The sequence below is a fragment of the Perca flavescens genome, chromosome 16, assembly GCF_004354835.1.
Source record: "Perca flavescens isolate YP-PL-M2 chromosome 16, PFLA_1.0, whole genome shotgun sequence".
Classification (NCBI taxonomy): Eukaryota; Metazoa; Chordata; class Actinopteri; order Perciformes; family Percidae; genus Perca; species Perca flavescens.
In genome coordinates, this window is record NC_041346.1 from 3,616,069 (window position 1) to 3,629,199 (window position 13,131).

Sequence of the window (13,131 nt, forward strand, 5' to 3'; positions counted from 1 at the left end):
ACCCACAGATCACAAGATTTCAAAATATAGCCTATGTCAGCTGAACAACACTTTTAAAATATATCCATTTGATTGATTTTTTTACTCACCGAAATAGCTGCAATAAGGTGTTATGTAGCTGATGAACAGTGCAGTCTTACATGTCATTTAGTCATTTCCATTCTTATCTAACCAAATTTGGAATGAGATATGACCTGAACTCCTCTGCCTGGTGAATTCACAGTGGTCTTCACTCCAGCTGCTCTGCAGAGAAACCATGTTGAAACCCTTGGGATTTTGTGTTATCGTTCAGCTGTCTTTGGCAGTAGGAATAAATGCTGGTAAGATCAATACACTTTTTAATAAGCTTTAGTTTCAAAATAGATGCGGCTGTTTTAATGTCTCTCCTTATAAGTGCCATGGTAACATATAAAGTGAGATGTAGACGTACCACATTGGGCTAATTTCACCAACAATGCTTCAGTGAAGCATATTCAGGCAGAACTAATTGTTATTCCGATCATCAGACAAGCAGCATTTTACTGCCTGCAAACCAGTGGAACGATTAGCTTTTTTTTCTCATTACAGATCTGAGTGTTAAGAGGACCTCCTTTGGCTATAATCTAACAAACCGGTAAGACACATGATGCAATAGACTTCTGCTTTTATGTGATAAAACCTGACATGATTATTTAGATTATCTCCATTGGGAAATAGCTGCAAAATGTAACATTGTGTAATGACTTTGATATGAATTGTCAATACTAATTTAACCCAAATGTAATAAAAATAGTTTTGATCAGTCACCATTAGCGTTACAAGGACACAATATCTTCGAAAAGCTTTATTAGGCAGATATCAAATTGAATTGAATATTAGGGCCCTTTCCTTTGTATGTTGCTTAACTGCTACCGATTAATATAATATGAGCCAGCCCAGATGGCAACTTCAGGCCTGAAAAGTAAAGCCAGTGCGGAAGTCCCTTAAAGCACAACTCTTGCCAAAATGGACTAAGAACACTAAGAAGGCTCGACACAACATAAAACTTTGCTCTAAGTATCACCAGGGGCTCTACACATGAACTTGAGCATTGAGAACATTGTTTGTGTAAACAGAGTTTACTAAAAAGAAAGGTTTTGAGCAACTCACGTTAGCTATCCGCCATTTTCGCAGTCAAAAATAGGCGATCTCTGAATGAGAATGAAGGAAATGGAGGAAATGTCATTCTCATATGAGGCTCCTTTTTCAACCACAAGGTCAATATTGTCTTTCACTAATGACAAAACAACAAATTATCCGTGCATTTATATGGAACTAAGCTTTAGGAGCTTTCCATCTTTACTTTTCTTTACTTACTCTCCTCCCTCGACTATTTTTGACTGGCTCGATAGACGGTGACCGGAAGAACAACAGCTACAGCGAGTTGCTTTTTAGTAAACTCTGTGTACACAAACAACGCTCTCAATGTTCAAGTTCATGTTTAGAGCCCCTGGTGATACTTCAAGCAAAGTTTAATGTTGTGTCGAGCCTTCTTAATGTTTTAAAAATAGCTATTTTGAGGCTAACATAAAAGTGTGAAGTGCCCCAGGGGCAGAGGTGTCAAAAGTATTCACATTCATTACTCAAGTAGAAGTATAGATACTAGGGTTTGAAAAGACTTCTGTAGAAGTTGAAGTATCAACTCACTTTTTACTCAAGTAAACGTGTAAAAGTACTGGTTTCAAAACTACTTAAAGTATAAAAGTAAAAGTAATGTAAGGAGAAAAAAATGCCATTGACAAAAGCTTAGCCCACCCCATAGGGGCCTAATAGTGCACTACCCCACCTCCACAAAAAAACATTTTTCTAAAGGCCATAATGACTATAATGTTATATTAAAATCATACCTGCAAACTCAGAATTGCTGAAAAAGGTGACATATCTCTTTTGGCAGCTACAGTCTGGTGTTAGAATCCTTTCCAGTGAAATACAGACACATTTTTACACCATGTAGCTGTCAGCATTTTAACCGTGTTTACTCCAGCTGCTAGCTAACCGTAGGCTAACGTTACCTGCTGTGGAGTGTAGTGTTAACTAGCGCCTCGTGCGGCGATGTTTCAGTTCCCTCTAACGTCCGTTTTCGGAGCATCAAAGAGAAGCGAAGTCATTTAAGTGTCACCTAAATAAGGCACCAAAATCCGCGTTGCTATTTGGTCCGGTAGATAACAGTCGTTAAGGCACCGGAGTCGTATTAGCACCGGGTCTGTGCAGGTGCGATGGATCGTGTACAAACCAATATGGTGTCGGAATGACTATGTTTATACTTCTCATCCAACCACAATCACATTCACTCTCTCCGGATGGCGCGATGTATCTGGATAGTTTTTTTTTGTGTGTGTGTTTTTTTTTGAACGATGACAAGTCGGAATGAAAACAAGCCGAACTGAAATAGGAGTAACGAGGCTATTTTTAAAATGTAAGGAGTAGAAAGTACAGATAATTGAGTGAAAATGTAAGGAGTAGAAGTAAAAAGTCTGCTGTAAAATAATTACTCCAGTAAAGTATAGATACCCACAATTTCTACTTAAGTAAGGTAACAAAGTATTTGTACTTCGTTACTTGACACCTCTGCCCAGGGGGATTCTACGGTGGCCCTGAGAGGCCACAGCACGCACTAATAAGACAACACATACAAATAAACCACACTACACTTTTAAGTGATGCACATTTACGTTGTCTCTCTCAGTTGGAGGCTGCTCAGTAACGCTCAGCACTCACCAGAAAAGTGCTTCCAAAAATCGCTTTTCCATTACATGGTACCTACTCGCCTCGCCTCGACTCTACTCGCCTTGTTTGGTTTTCCATTACGAAAAAAAGTACCTGGTACCTGCTAACAGGTACTTTTTTTAGTACCTGCTCAGTCGAGGTTCCAAGCGAGCTGAGGCGAGCCGAGAAGGTGACGTGAAACCCTGCAGGCTGCTGATTGGTCGGAAAGAAGCGTCACTGATCACTGCATTGCTAGCGACAGACGGCATTTTTAAATAGTTTAGCCAGCGGCGTTTTTTTGCTGCCGGAGGCTCCACGCAGAGCTTTCTCCGTAGCATACAAGTGGCCTGATGGTTATACTGGTGCGCTGGTGTGTGCATGTGTGATGTGTGTGTGTCGAGTCGCCGTATGTGTGTGTGTGGGGAGCTAGTGAGCAAGGGAGAAGTGAGAGAGTGACGGCGATTATCTCCGCAGCGAGTAGCGACTCTAGAGTCATATATATGTGACCACGGTGGGAAATCTGGAGCAGTAAATGTTAACTATCTCTTTGATATCATGTTGTTTACCGAGACGGAGAACCAGGAAATGCGTCGGGGATATGTCAATGGGAAAGCAAGCTACTAAGCCACGCCCACGGCAGTCGCTATGACAACCAGCCACGCTGAGGCGATACTAAAATCTGCAATGGAAAACGGACACACAGCGAGTCGAGGCGAGTCGAGCAGGTACCATGTAATGGAAAAACGCCATAATATCCTTCACTGGTCTCCGTCCAGAGACACGGGATCTGTTGGTTCAGTTTATATACTGTCTATGGACACTACATACTCTCAGAGGAAGCCATTTTTTTCTATTAGAAATCATGATGTCATACTGGTTGGCTGTGGCAGTAATGGTACCAATGGAACAGTCCAACTAGCTGGTTATGGCCCAGAGGAACTTGCCAAATTTGTGTCAACCCTAAAAACTGAAAGCATATTTGGTCATATTGGCACCATCAGCCTCATCAGCTGCAATCTTGGAAATGACAATCAATTTATGTTGCAGCTGCTACAAATTCTCCGGTCTCTCAGTGTGGAAACAAAGCTACACCTATACAACTCCTTCCTGTCTGTTAATTCTGACGGAAAGATACTGACTACGACGGACGGAGTCTGGAGGTCCCATGACCACAGCGGAAGAGTCATTGCTGAACTGGACAAAAAAGGTGACCTTCTTACATAAGTTGAACTTGGCTGTGCAGGGCCAATGTTTTCTGATTATAAAGCAAACGTTTTGTATCTGCAGACATTGGAGTGGCCAAGCCACCCTCAAATGTTTGTTCCAATGGAGCTGCGAAAAAAGTACCCTTCTATTGATTGCCTGGAGGGGCTCACTTGGAGTTTGTTCTTTGAGGAGACTGAAAGAAGGCATGCTCCTAATTATGTCCCAGAAAAAAAGACTCCTGAAAGCAATTTGGCTAACAGAGCCAGGACTAGAAGAAGACAACATTGCCTTTAGGCATATCAGTAACATTCAGGATCTACTTGTGGAGATACGATACAATGCCAAAGAGGAACTTGCTTCAGACCTTTACTGTGTTCTCAATGAATGCATTTACAAGGTACATAGGAAAAGTCTAGGTGTAAGTCTGGTGGGCAAGTTCATGAGCACTGACAATCAAGCTGAAATTGAAAATTTCCATCAGAATTTCAATGACCAAGAGGGTGAGTCCTCCCTGCAGGAACTGATACAGGATCTCAAGGCATCACATTTCATTGATTTCTGTTGCCAGACATTCCAGTTCGAGCAGTGTAACTACAACTTCATGGCTGCAGTATTGTCAGTGTCTGTGTATAATTTCAGAACCTTCTCGCTTTTCCTCATGAGTGTCATAAGTTGTGAAGTAGGCCGCTCACGTGGTACTGACAGCCCCCTGTGCACAGCGTTTGTTGGAGTTGACCACCCCATGGTGACTAACCAACCCTGGCCTGAGCATCTGCGACGAGGATTCTATGGCTGCACTGCTGACAACTATGAAATTGCACCGCGAAACATACAGATTTGGTTAGATGAAGTTGTTGCAAAGGAAAATGCCTTGTACATCAAATCGAAGCAGATGATGAATGCTGTTGACCATGACGAGCAAACAGAGCTGGCCATCTTTGGGAGGGTCAAAGTCATGAATACATATGTGTTCTCATCTTATCTAGAATTCTTTCGGGGTACACCTGAGGGAAAGAAACTCAAGAGAGGATGTACTCCCTCTTTACATGAGAATTTAAATCCATAATACTGGCATAATTTGTGATTACAGTAGTTCATCTCATTGTGTTTTCGTTGCAGTTGGCTCTAGAATTTCATACAAAAAAAGTCTGACCCAGATGTTGTCTTCTTCCAGATAGTGATTTGATACTGCAATAAAGTGCTGCACTTCTACTGCTTCAGCTTGCTGGCACAGCTACACATCAGTGGAGCATAACTGTTCTTTAATTTTCAATATAAACTACTTAAACTATTTGAGATGCTTGTATTGTTTATTAAATCAATAAATGATTAACTGTTGATGTATTTGTATGTTTATTACATCATTTTTCTTATGGTGTCACATAGATCAAAATACAGAGAATTCCAAAATATAAATACAGAGAAAATGCAGGATCACAGAGGGTAAAGCATTACTGGTAGAAACTTATAAAGGGAATATAAGGCACACATAAGAGGTTTTCACCACATGATTGCAAATTCAAACATACTGACATTTAGAAATAATCCAAAATTGTGTTTTGTTACTGACACATTAGGTCAAATTAAGATGGTTAGTATCATAAAAAAAAGATGATGACTGGTAAACTGTCATTGCTAACACAGTTGGAGTTTGTTGTTTGCAAAGGAAGAAACAAATTGCAAATCTTTTGAAAGGTAAACTAATTTCTCCTTAATGTTTCTAAGAATTACTCTAACTCGGTTGATGGTAATGCTCTCATACTGATGTGCTTAACATGGTACATTTTTGACATGTGAAGTTGACTACACCATACCACTGTATAGAAACTATATACATGTATGTGGCTTACCAGTGAGATGAACATAAGAACCTGTTCTTGTTCCCTTTTGTAAAATGGTCAATGATGTTGTATCTTCTCCATTTCAAGGCCATGCTTACATTTGATGGAGTACACCATTCTCAACACTCTGCTTTGAGCTATTAGAAAAGTATTTATTAAGTTTTGAATACCACAAAAGAGGGCCATTCATTCTTTTATAACTAGTGTAGTAAACACGAGCCATTTGAAGACACCATGGATCCCTGCTATACATGAAAAAAAAACTGGAGCAAACAAGGGAAATGTTAATGACTATGACTGATAATGCCCAGCACTTTTTGCACCAGTTAAATTCAAAATGAGTGATAGGCCCTCCCCTTGTTGGATTGTGTAATAGTGTCTGAAGGGTTCAATATGCAGCAACTTATTTGTTTGTACAACATCTGAAGGCAGAAGTATTGGTAGGTGTTATGAATTTCCCCACTCAAAAGCCTGCCTTGATTGAAGGATGACGATGATGATGATGATGATGATGATGATGATGATGATGATAGAGGGGGACATTGTTAGACGATCCAACAAGCACTTCTTTTGAAGCATACTGACACGTTTATATGGATGACGTGTCATGCGACCTAGTGCGTTTCAAGCATACTGATGCATGTGGTCAGTTGACTCAGACTGTGTTGTGGTTGAATAAAGTGAGACATGCAGGGCCGTCTTGATCTGGCATTGGAAGCCTGTGTTTCTTTATTTTATAGTCAAACCTGCCTTGGTAACTATGGAATGCTGTTTTATTCAGAATTAAATAAATAAATACATAAATAATTAAATAAATTTAATTATTTATGTATTTATTGCCACATTTATTTATTTCATGATGTATTTCAAAGGCATATTTATTTATTTATTCATGTATTTATTAATTAATTTTTGTATTTATTCATTTATTTAATTCTGAATAAAACGGCATTCCATAGATAGCTGGTGTATGAATGTTTAAGAAAAGACATTAGTGAAGTGAGCCAGCAGGGGCGCTGTTGTCGCTTCTGCTCCCGGGAACCAAATAAGGAAATGACGTGCTGCAGAGCAGACGACGTGCGTGCTCTCAACATGGTTCTCAAATAGACAACTGAGACGGACTGACACCGACACCGGGACCGGGTTTGGGAGAGACAGAGGAGGGTGTGGGGACCACCTGGCGCTGACACAATACGAGGTTAGCGTTATTATAAAGAATCACTTTTATGAAGTTTAGACACCGGAGTTAGTCTTTTACCCTGGAAACAGAGCTGTCGCCGGCTAAGTAGCTGCTTGGCTAAAACTACAACATCTAACGTTAACTTAGCACGTGCTAATGGCCTTTTTAGCGTCACAAGTACCGTTAATAAACAGTATGGAAATTAATTGAGAAACAGTTATCAATTTAAAACTCAACGGGTTGGGCGGGAACGACCCAGCACGTGTAAAGTTTTATTTTGAAAATGGCATGGATAATTGTTTGGTATTAATATATTATAACTTCTACAAGTCAGTTAAATGTAGTCCTATTTAGCTAGGCTAACCTATAACTTTAACTTTCAACGTGCAAGTGGGCATGACGTTCTCTGTTCTTTGAGCTTTAATGGCAGCTATAGCGAAGTTATTACTAGTATGTATTGAGCAGTGCCTAAAAGACCTGTAATACCTTCAGTAGTCCTAGGAGAGTCACGTTAACTGATATGGTGTAACTTTAGGATGCATGCAGCTGTGTTATTTTGTATAATTCAATTTCACGTGTCAAACTGGGCTGGGATGATGTATTGAAAAGTCTCTCAGTCAGTTGTGTGATGTATTACATAACTTACTAATCAAGTTGCTCATCAACAACTGTGTACCACATCTGAAATCATTTGAAATCTTTGAAAAGCCATTATAAATCCAGCTGGCTAGTATGGCAGACTTGATGAAGTGTGTATCGCCCAGCCTCCCATTCCCTCTGCCTGTGCTCTGTGTGATGTTGGTCAGAGGAAAGGTATGCCCTCCGCCTGGTCACAAGATGGGTGCTGACAGCTGAACTACTGCAAAGCGTTGCCAGATTTGGCTTGTGTTGTGTCCAACACTGAATACTGAAAAAAGCACATTTGCAAGGCTGTACCTTTTAAAAAGCAGAGAGGTATTTTTTTAGGCTCGAGTATCGCTCTTTCGTTCGATTCTGATTTGCGATTCTGCTTATAGATGTTGGTTCTTTAACTCACAGGGGGAAAAAAACTTTCCATTTAGGCATAATATTCACAATTCACTTCATACAGTTTTTGTAACCTGTACATAATTCAATTCAATTTTATTTATAGTATCAAATCATAAGAGTTATCTCAGTACACTTTACAGATAGAGTAGGTCTAGACTACACTCTATAATTTACAAAGACCCAACAATTCCAGTAATTCCCCCAAGAGCAAGCATTTAGTGCGACAGTGGCGAGGAAAAAGCTGGGACAGACCCAGGCTCTTGGTAGGCGGTGTCTGACGGTGCCGGTTCGGGGGTGTGATAAACAGTGGCAATAATAGTCCCAATAAAGATAATGGAACAGTGACTAGAAATAGCAGTCGTAGTAGTTCATGGCATAGCAAGGCTTTGCAGGGTGTTATAGGGTGTAGCATGGCACAGCAGAGCATAGCAGGACGTAGCAGGGCACTGCAGATGATAATGAATACAGTTTAATTTGGTGGCTTTTATTCAATAATATGATTCAATAATAATCTGTTCATTTTTTTCTTTCCTTTTATTCACTGTAACTAACCCCACCAAAATGTCCCAGGGTTTATATACAATCAGCCAGTTGCCTGAAAAAGGGGTCCTAAGGTGATCCATACCGAGCAAGGTTTCTGTTCTTCTGGTCATTGAGTCTCCACACTTTGATTACCGCGACAGAATCATATTTTTTGTTAAAAAAAATTGTATACAAGTGGTGAATAGTAGTTTTTGTACAATGAGTGAACAGTGTTATCTGTGCAGGATGGGTGACATAACAGAAGTTGAGACAAGATTCTACTCCAAAGCAGAGGACTACTGGAGGGAGGTCCCCCCCACAGTGGATGGCATGCTGGGAGGCTACGGCAGCATCTCCAGCATCGATATCAATGGATCCAAGGCTTTCCTGCAGAAGTTCCTTGGTGTAAGGCACTTGTTAACCATGTCAGACAGCAATTTAACCATTAAAATTGTAATTGTAAATTTAATCATACAAGTGTAAACACTTTACATTTAATCTTTGTATTTTATCAGTCGTGAATCCCTGATTTACTGATTATCGGTATGTGTTACCAGGCAGGCGGAGCCTGTTGAAAGTCGGCAAAGTGTCCCTATAAATGCTAGCGTTAATTAGGGCTGGGTATCGTCAATGATTTTCCGATTTGATTCACAAGGTCCCGAATCGATTTTATTTTCGATTCAATATCAATTATGTTAGGAACATTTCAGTTACAATACCAATTTAGCTTGGATATGAAAGAGATTCAACAATTGTACAAGGTTCCCTCTAACCTGCTGCATTCTTAAAAGTATCAATGTTGACATTAAGAACTGACCCCAAAGCAGTTACATTGATGTGATGTTATTTTATATTTAACACGAACACACAATCAAGTGCAGCTCTACAGACTACGTGCCATTTAATTCAGATATCTGGAGGTGACAGAGGGACCCCTTTTGAAAATGACATTGAAGGGTTATTTATGACATAGTTGGTACCAATTGATTCCTTAGGTCTTCTAGTTTTATATGAGGCAAAGATCGAAAGATCAATTCTAGGATTTTATGAATTGATTTTGGATCATTCAAATGAAAATGATTTAAATTAAATTAAAAAAAAAAACCCAGCCCTAGCGTTATAAAGTGAACATGTTTGGAGTGGGCTGCGTGTAATGGATGAGTTAACACAATGTTTTCTGCTGAGATGCTGTAGCATTGACACCGTGCTGTTGTGGTAAGCTAGTTTGTGCACACCCCATGAACGTTTCCAGTCAGGATGCTTCCTATTGCTCCTCTGTAAACGTTCCAGAGCCTTTTTCACAATGACAGCAGCAGCTTGGGTCACAGCTTTTATTCACCAGTGACCTCTTGTGTGTGTCTTTGCCACTGAAGGAAGGGGAAGGGAAGACGAGCGCAGGCTGTGCCCTGGACTGCGGAGCGGGCATCGGGAGGATCACCAAACGTTTACTGCTGCCTCTGTTCAAGACCGTGGACCTAGTGGACGTGACGCAGGAGTTCCTGGACAAGGCCAAGACGTACCTGGGCGAGGAGGGCAACAGAGTGGGCAGGTACCTTTGCAGCGGCCTGCAGGACTTTGTACCAGAAAGTGGACGCTATGATGTCATCTGGATCCAGTGGGTCATTGGTGAGTCTGCCACAACACACCAACAATGTAACCAGAGTACCCAGGTACCCTTGCAGTATCTTGCTCAAACATAGTTAGTCATCAGAAGAGTTGCATGCGGGCGCCATATTGGGAAACCGAACGACGAACGCCGTTTAACCAGTAACCAGCAACATAGTTCAAGCACGGCGTTCGTCTGGTCGTGACTGTTTTCCCTAGATGGCGCCCGTCTGTATACGTGAACACTACTGTCTTTCTAAACTATCTTTCTAATAAACTGTCTGTACACTTACAAAGTTCTCAATGCTTCGCTTTACATGTAGGCACCCTCATTATGCTACCGTGGAAGTGTGGTGCTATTTTGAGCCTTGTTAGTGGTGTAGAAATAAAGATTTCTTTTTACATTACCTGTGCCCCCATGACTATCGTTATAAGCTAATTAGCGGCTTGTGCTAAAACTGGTCCCATTCGATTAGCATGAAAACAAATCCCAGAGAACGGTTGACTCGGTACACGTGTTCTTAACCCCTAGGTTCATTTTGCGCCGGATTTCTCCTTTAAGGCAGCTTGGTAGTTAAAGCCGATTTTCAACCAGCTTTGTATCATAACAATGTGGGTAGAAGGTGGAGTTGGGTCCATTTTGGGTTTCACCGGTCCGGGGCTAAACCGGTCCGAGGCTAAACCGGTTTGATTTCATGCTTACCGGCTGAAACGGCAGATTATTTTTTAGACATTTCAGGCCTTTATTTTGACAGGACAGCTGAAGACGTGAAAGGAGAGGGGGGGGGCGAATGACATGCAGCAAAGGGCTGCAGGTTTGGAGTTGAACCTGCGGCCGCTGTGTCGAGGAGTAAACCTCTACCTATGGGCGCGCACTCTACCAACTGAGCTGCCCAAGAGCCCACCTTCTCTCTCTCTCTCTTTCTCTTGTTCTCTCTCTCTCAGAACTAACTCAGATTAAACTTTAATACTAGACAGTGCTGATCAAATCCAAACCCAGATTCTGTTACTGTATTGCCTACTTCTCACCTCAATGTTTTCAGAAACTTATTTCAGTGGCTGTAGGAGGACAGTTTTTAATGTGCTTAATAAAGTAAAAAAGGTTACATTTTTCCTCCCGATTTTTTTCCCCCCTTCAGGCCACCTGACAGACGACCACCTGGTGGACTTCCTGCGGCGTTGCCAGAAAGCCCTGCGGCCGAACGGCCTCATCGTCATCAAGGACAATGTGGCGTACGAGGGCGTGGTCCCCGACGAGGTGGACAGCAGCGTCTGCCGCGATCTGGAAATAGTTCACAGTCTGGTGGGCAGAGCGGGCCTCCGCATCGTCCACGAGGAGCAACAGATTAACTTCCCCAAGGAGATCTACCAAGTCCACACACTGGCTCTCAGATAGGACGGGACTGATGGGGGGCTGGGGGGGCTCGTGTACACAGGATTTCTAATGTGGAAATTGTTTTTCTAGTAAGCATTTAATATCGGTTAGGAAATGATCTGCAGTGCGACATGTTTGTGGAACGTGTGTTGCTAAGTCTTCTGCTCGGTTCTTATTGCCGAGTCATCTTTTTCTGGGCTACCAGGCTTAAAGCTTTAGTGAGTCACTATTTTATATTAATGAACGTCCGTTACATTCAAGCCATTGCCAAATGGGTTGATACAAACCTAATTAAGATTATCAGCTCTCTGTCCATCATGTTTTTTTTTTTTTAATCCTCTGTCTCCTCCTTGGCTACTAGCCACTGCGTGGAGGGGGTGCGCGCGGTCACGGAAGGCTTGTATCATGTGGACGCACCGACAGTTTTATTGTCATTACTTAGAATGCCTCATGGGGGCGACAGAAATTACACACTATAGCTTTAAGGTAAGGCAACATTACACTTCTTTCTTACGAATATTTGCTCAGTCTCCCATCTAAGAGACACATTTTTAGCATTTATTTCCTGTGTCAGGTTAAACTTTGTCTGTGTGGATACGCACAGCTGGCCATTAAAAGGACTGATGCGCTGTGTTTGCGTCATCAACAAACCGCATCACTATTACCAGACTAGTTTGTAGTTTGGCATCACTTTGCTCCATATTTATTTATTACCCACGTTGGAACTGTGACAGCGCCGGGCGGTTTCATCCAACAGAAGGCCAAAGTGACCTCACTCTTACCCCAACGTCCTCTGGATTCAGCTGCCTCTCCATCTGGCTCCATCGTCCACTGGAAGCTTTCAGAAGCGGAGCATCTTCAAGCAGTCGATTCTTAATGGGACACATTTCCAATGTTTAGAGTATTTTATGGACATTTTTCATGTTGGCAACATGTTTGCAGAACAGTGTGGCTACAGAGACTTTGTGGCTGTGTTTTACTGGTTTTAATTAGGGATGTCTCCATCAACTCTCTTTTGGCCCAGAGTCCTTTGATATTGGGTATTGTCCATACTGAGTTTGATCTGATACTAACATTTACATAAATGTTGATTAATGCATCTGAGAAATTGGAATAATGAGAAGCTGTAACTGAATGTCTTGTGTACTGCTCTTTATTAATATACTGTAAGAGGCTCTGGTAATGGGCCAGTGTACTCCATCACAACTAGGCTTGGGCCGGTGTAAACATGTTCAAACCGGTTTGATTTTCAGCCAAACACCTGAAATGTGACCTCCTTCACCGCACATTGGTGTCAGACACTAGCTGCTCCTTTGTGCAGTTCATTTATAAACTAACATATGTTAATCATCCTGTCAGGCATTTATTTTATATAAATTTAAAAGTGATCCATCAGAGACAAGAGCATCTCTGGCAAAAAACACAAACAAGCACCCAGCAGGTAAAGCTAGCAGAGCGGGAAAAAAGAGCCCCTCGTGAGGTACCAGCTACACGCTCCAGTCACGCAACTGGCAGCAGATCATCTATAGGAGCAGACACGCAGTTCAAAGTCAAATATATAAAAAAATTTAACAGTTTGTTATACTCAGACAGGATTTTGTGGAAAGTGATCATACTTGGGCAGTGGTGGCTTAAAGGTTAGAGAAGCG

At 41.5% G+C, this 13,131-nt stretch overlaps 1 protein-coding gene and 1 long non-coding RNA gene across 2 annotated transcripts; both read left to right on the top strand.

Annotated features, from left to right (window-relative positions):
* The first annotated feature begins 231 nt into the window (after nucleotides 1–231).
* On the top strand, nucleotides 232–3,927 carry LOC114571548 (uncharacterized). The gene is made up of 3 exons (XR_003694665.1): nucleotides 232–320; nucleotides 568–613; nucleotides 3,772–3,927. It is a non-coding gene; the product is annotated as an uncharacterized LOC114571548 (long non-coding RNA).
* Nucleotides 3,928–6,823: 2,896 nt separating this feature from the next.
* ntmt1 (N-terminal Xaa-Pro-Lys N-methyltransferase 1) lies at nucleotides 6,824–12,829 on the top strand. Its single transcript, XM_028602323.1, has 4 exons — nucleotides 6,824–6,969; nucleotides 8,748–8,907; nucleotides 9,876–10,128; nucleotides 11,247–12,829. Exons 2-4 carry the CDS (start codon nucleotides 8,749–8,751, stop codon nucleotides 11,501–11,503), a joined length of 669 nt encoding a protein of 222 aa, XP_028458124.1. The 5' UTR covers nucleotides 6,824–6,969; nucleotide 8,748; the 3' UTR covers nucleotides 11,504–12,829.
* The last annotated feature ends 302 nt before the right edge of the window (nucleotides 12,830–13,131 follow it).

Excerpts from the sequence above, each read along its gene's own strand:
- ntmt1 (XM_028602323.1), top strand. The coding sequence starts at position 8,749 with ATGGGTGACATAACAGAAGTTGAGACAAGATTCTACTCCAAAGCAGAG. Across the intron at positions 8,908-9,875 it reads TCCTGCAGAAGTTCCTTGGT|GAAGGGGAAGGGAAGACGAG; the intron begins GTAAGGCACTTG and ends TTGCCACTGAAG. Across the intron at positions 10,129-11,246 it reads CTGGATCCAGTGGGTCATTG|GCCACCTGACAGACGACCAC; the intron begins GTGAGTCTGCCA and ends TCCCCCCTTCAG.